At 29.3% G+C, this 6,472-nt stretch overlaps 1 protein-coding gene across 1 annotated transcript; it reads left to right on the forward strand.

The window, feature by feature from the left end:
- Positions 1-3,998: 3,998 nt before the first annotated feature.
- LOC131611972 (dirigent protein 22-like) lies at positions 3,999-4,979 on the forward strand. The gene has a single exon (XM_058883789.1). The coding sequence runs from the start codon at positions 4,024-4,026 to the stop codon at positions 4,687-4,689; it is 666 nt and encodes a 221-aa protein (XP_058739772.1). The 5' UTR covers positions 3,999-4,023; the 3' UTR covers positions 4,690-4,979.
- Positions 4,980-6,472: the final 1,493 nt, after the last annotated feature.

The raw sequence follows: 6,472 nt of genomic DNA on the forward strand, positions 1-6,472 counted from the left end.
CACCAGACAACACAACACAATTTTAGCGTGGAAAAACATCTGTTAACTAGGAGTAAAAAATCACGTGACCTGTAGGCCAATTAAAATATCCACTACAATCAACAATGGTTACAAGAAAGATTCTCTCTAACAGTAGTTAGAGGCATATATAAACATTATTAAGATATACAATCAATCTTGGAATACAATAAGAATGAAGAGAGACAAAGCAACCCAAAAACATTAAGATATACTGACCTCAATATCGACTCGATAGATTGATTTACAAAGCTCATAATTCAATCGCCACCGTTCAAAATTTTCTCCTATGAGCCATGAACACTGTGCAAAAATTTAAGAACGATCTGACCGTTGGATTTTGCACAAGCTCTTATTTTTTGGAACTAATTTGTGCAGAAAAGGGGCTGCAGGAATGGTGTTTTCTCTCTAGATTTTCTTGTTGTTTTTCTCACACAATGAATGAATGACCTAATTCTGTTTTTTGGGTAACAACAAAGGCTTACACAAACATCGGTCACTAACCCACATCCATTCGGGCCTCTCCAAATAGGAAGGAAAGCCCAACAAAATCTTCACCCCTTTGTCACGACCGTGAATTCCCAAGCTAGTCACTCGCAACAAACTCCTAACTTTAGATACCGTGTCATATAATACATTGGAATACAATTGATGATTTTGATATACTTCACTATCTCACTATGTCAAAATTAAGACCATTACTCTCCAGTCCATCCAAGTAAAGGAATATCAATACATATTACCTCAAAATAATTTAAGTGTTCCACAAACTCAAACTCCATATTCACATAGATGATTTTGTTCCATAGATCCATAACATGCTCTAGCCTATTAGGTGCGACATACTCTTACATTTCATACTAACACTTTTTGAAATATGAAACACACACAACAAATGAATTAAGGACGAGAACACAACTTCCATGGAATTCATGAAACACAAGTTCCCGGTTCGTCACCATAACTAGCTGTAGTAACTTCTCGAATACAAACAACTCTTTCAACTTCTCGAGTGCCCACGTGAAGTTTTTCTCCCTTTCATGTTCAAAATAGGTAAAGCAAACTAAAAACGTGAAATTCGTTGACGTAATACCAACAATCTCAAGTAATGGGAATCGTCAGCTGTTTATTTTGTATGCACAATCAATAATCAACACAATTTTAAATTTAACCAACAACTTCCTAGAATCAAGTAAAGGAAAAGTAACATTTATGGGGGAAGGTATTACATGTTTGTTTTGTACGTAGAATAAAAAATCAACATCAAATGAAACATGATCAACAACTTCACTAAATCAAAATGTATCCAAAAGATATCAGTAATAACATTTGATTTGGTCCTATTTTTGAACATGTACATGTATTTCTCATCATGAGTTAAACTCAATAGATGTTGCATTTCAAAGAATGGACCTCTCTTACTCGTCCTATCTAGGGATGGCAAAAAAACCCATACCCGCGGGTATCCACGGATAAAATCTGTCATGGGCACGAGTTGGATAGCTTAACGGGTATCCACGAGTATTATAAACGGATATTTAGTTACCCGTTTACTTACGGGTACGGATACGGATTTGATGGTATCCATATCCGCGGGTATCCATATCCGTTAATAGTGATTAAAATTACTTAAATATCATTTTAAAATTAGTATACTTGAATATCTTTTTAATATCAATTAGTATACTTAAATATTCTTTTAACATTTTCTCACATTCTACATCAACATTCATTATAATTAAGATGCTTTTGAATTTAATATAGTAAATGTATAATACATACTTTTCTATTAATAAAAGGATAAATTTTCTATTCAATATATAAAAAATTAGTAAATTTCAATTAAAAAAAATTATCCATGGGTATCCATAAATACCCGCAGATATTTAAAATATCACAGATACCCACACGGGTATGGGGCGAATATGGATATCATTTTTATTAAACGGACGGGTAGCGGAAGACTACTATCCGTACCCATGGGTATCCATTGCCATCCTTAGATCTTGTCTTATCCACATGTGTAACACTCATCAGATTTTTTGGATCTCTATCTTTCAAAGTATCAACTTTGTACCTGGGAGCCATATCGTATTTTGTCATGTCATTTACTAATTGTCTTTCGTCATGTTTTCAATGGCCTAATATAACATGACCATCTATATTTGTATCTAGTTCATGAATGTGAAGTCCTCACCTATCCATCACCTTCCAACCACACTACCACTTTACACACATCTCAATATAAATGAATATTTAACTTTTATACTAAAAGTGTCTTCATATGAATTCTTCTTCTTCTTCTTGTAGTTTTCTCCTCTCTCACAACCCATGTGGCAGCCCATCTAGTGTTTTTTATTTTTAATTATTTTTTAAATACACATGAATTTTTTTATTTTTTTATATTTTTTCCATTAATTTTATTTTTATAGAAGAATTGTTTATTTAATTTCTTTATTTAAACCAAAATTTATTTCAATAAGTACTGGGCTTTTGGTCCATCTATTCTCAGCCTGTTTTCAAATAAATAAATAATATTGTTGTGTGCTATATAAACACTAAATCTTTCTTTACAAAGTCCGATGTGGGACTTACCAAAGCACCTGTACCACATATTCCTAACTATGAAATTTAGATTAATTAACATGATTGAGATTAGTTATTTAAGCACATAAAACATATGTGCTTATATAATCTAGATTTCGTAGTTATTTTCATTTAATAGTATTTATCCACATGTTTTATATATATATATATATATATATATATATATATATATATATATATATATATATATATATATATATATATATATATATATATATATAAAAGGAGGGATATATTTACTCCAAGAGTAATTTATTATAACTTATTCCACGTCTTGACCATTGATTCTTTTCAATTTAATGGTTAAAAATAATAAGTAATAGTTTTCTCTCTCCACATTTAATTACTTATTATTTTTAACCATTAGATTGAAAAAAATAAATGGTCAAAATATGGAGTAAGTTATAATAACTTGCTCTTGGAGTATATATATATATATATATATATATATATATATATATATATATATATATATATATATATATATATATATATATATATATATATATATATATATATATATATATGGGGACGACTCAAATGAGAACACTTGGTTATTATGAGAAATGAGAACAATGAATCACGACCATTAAATTTTGATTTTGTTGATTTTAATGGACTGTATTGGTTTCTCTTTCTATGTTTTAATTAAATTAAATATTCATGATCATAGAAAGATAACCAATCATGTCCATTAAAATCAACAAAATCAAAATTTAATGGTCGTGATTCATTGTTCTCATTTCTCATAATAACCAAGTGTTCTCACTTGAGTCGTCCCATATATATATATATATATATATATATATATATATATATATATATATATATATATATATATATATATATATATATATATATATATATATATACACATATTTACTCCAACAGTAAGAGTTGAAGACTTACTCCAAATCTTAATCATTGATTATCACTAATCTAACGGCTTTAATTAATTTTTTATATAAAAAAATATTTCCAAAAATAATTAGATTAAATGATAATTTAAAACCGTTAGATTAATGATAATCAATGGTTGAGATTTAGAGTAAGCTTTCAATACTTACTCTTAGAGTATATATATATATATATATATATATATATATATATATATATATATATATATATATATATATATATATATATATATATATATATATATATATATATATATATATATATATATATATATATATATATATATATATATATATATATATATATATATATATATATATATATATATATAATAGTTATTTTCATTTTTTTATGGGATGTGCCAAATTTTGTCCAAGATGATATGACATGACATTTTACCTAAATTAATAAGAGCAAAAACATATGTATCATAAAAGTTCTTTCTAACCTGTGATTACATTTACACCACACCCACTAACCATGATATTTTCATTTGATTCCCCACCTTCCATTCATCATAAATACGTCTATCAATCTTCAACAAAAGAATCATCTTCATCCACGACCATGTTCATCCAATTCTCCATCCTCTTCCTCCTCTTCACTACTCCCTCCACACCTTTAATCAAAGCAGAACAAGATCCCAACAATTTTGTGCGTTCATTAGACCTCAAAGAACTAAACTTGGATAATAAACAAGAGAAGCTAAGCCATTTGAAATTCTATTGGCATGACATAGTTAGTGGAAACAACCCTTCTTCAATGGAGATTGTTCCACCACCTTTGATAAACTCAACCACTGCCTTTGGTTTAGTTAACATGATTGAGAACCCTTTAACCTTAGGACCTCAATTAAGTTCCAAGTTGGTTGGAAAAGCACAAGGATTCTATGCATCAACATCACAAAGTGAAATAGACCTTATTATGGCTATGAATTTTGCTATCATTGAAGGGAAGTATAATGGTAGCACCATCACTATTTTGGGGAGGAACCCTATTTATGATAAGGTTAGGGAAATGCCTATAATTGGTGGAAGTGGTCTTTTCCGATTTGCTAGAGGTTATGCTCAACTTAGAACTCATTGGTTTTCATCGAAGACAAAGGATGCTATAGTTGAGTACAATATTTATGTGTTACATTATTAAGTTAATGTTATGATATGGTACTATGCATATATAGGAGATAATTCATTTGCAAATGGATGCTAGCTATTAATTGTATGTTTGAATTTTTTTCTTCTTCTTTTAAGGTCTTAATAAGCGTTTACTTATATGAATTTAAGGGTGCTATAGAAGGGATGGAGTTGTTAAGCGTTTACTTATATGAATTTAAGGGTGCTATAGAAGGGATGGAGTTGTGTTTGTCATGCTCTATATGTTGTATTTGTGGTTGATATGAATGAGAATATGAATAATACAAAAAAAGAATTATATTATTCTCGCGGCTGTATTTTTTTCATTAATGAATTGAAATTGAAAATGATCTTCCAAAATTAAAAAGTAATCAAGACAACTATAACTCATGTTTGGATTAGCTCGGGGATTGAGTTAACCAACGCGGTCTCAATTTTTTTGGAAGTTCTACGTAGGTTAGTCATGATTCAACTATGATAAAATAATAAGATGTCCTATTTAATTTTATTTTAATTGTGGTAAATATTTATGAGGTCCTATTTAGTTACAATTTAATCGTAAAAAATTTGAGACCATATGCGGCAGTCCGCCTTTCACACCCTCAAAGACGGCCATGGAGTTCATCACATGAGTTGGTTCATCTTCGTACGCATATATTAATACTCGTTTGGTCACAAAATATAAGAAAAAAAAGTGCTTCTCATATTTTTATTTTTATTTTAAGAGTCAATTAAAAAAAGATTAATTTTATTTTTTTAATTGTGAAATTAAATGTAATTATATTTAATTTACTCTCTCTAATTTACTTATAACCAATAACCAATTAAAATTATTTTTATATTTTTCTATAAAACTTTATTTTAAGAAAAAGATAAAAGGTTATTATTTCAAATTATATGTTTTTTATAAATGTGATTTTTATTTTATTTTTTATATATTGAAACTTAGAGAATACATTAAAACAAATAATACAAATGCAACGATTCAAATAATCACGAAAGGCAAGATATCAAAATTAAAAATAAAAAGAGTAATCACGCAAGGTGAGATATCAAAATTAAAGAAGAAAAAAATGCAATCACATTACATAGGCTTACCATTACACCAAGTATAAGTCACACTTCTAGTAAGAATGCATGTTTGATTGCAACTTTTGTTGAATGCTTTAAAATTGTTACAAGATAACTTAAAAGACAATTTATGAATTTTGACTTAATAATTATTAATTATTTCACGCTGCCTAAATTGTTGAGAATAATGCAAGTGTGAGTGTGGGGAAAATAGTCCTACATTGAACATGAATGTGGTGACTTGAGCATATATAAGTGGGAGAACCCACCCACCTATCACCTTAAGGTTTTAGGTGGAGAAGTGGTGTGTCTCCCACAAAGGTGTGGTGCTCAAGGGAAATGTTCCGAAAATTAACAATGCTTTTCGCTCGATCCTCCCCCGATGTTGTGCTAACATAAATGACCCAATAAGGTTCGTCCATATCAAAGAGTAATCTTACAATCATGCCCATTCAAATAAGTGAACATTTATGTTCTTGCAGAAGAATCTCACACTTAAGCAAGGTAGACTCAATCTCAATTTTTGAGTTCATCCAACGTTTCTCGGTGCAAGACGGTGCATTCATCGGAGACGGTTCTAACGGTCGCGTCACTCCAAGGTATGATTCACAACATACTTGTAAGTGTCACCTTTCAAATTTTATTTACTTATGCGTTAGAATGCTAAATTTGTATGTACAAGTCTTCTTCAACTACCACATACCTCTACCATAATACTAGAAACA

Source organism: Vicia villosa, linkage group LG6, assembly GCF_029867415.1.
Source record: "Vicia villosa cultivar HV-30 ecotype Madison, WI linkage group LG6, Vvil1.0, whole genome shotgun sequence".
NCBI classification, from domain to species: Eukaryota; Viridiplantae; Streptophyta; class Magnoliopsida; order Fabales; family Fabaceae; genus Vicia; species Vicia villosa.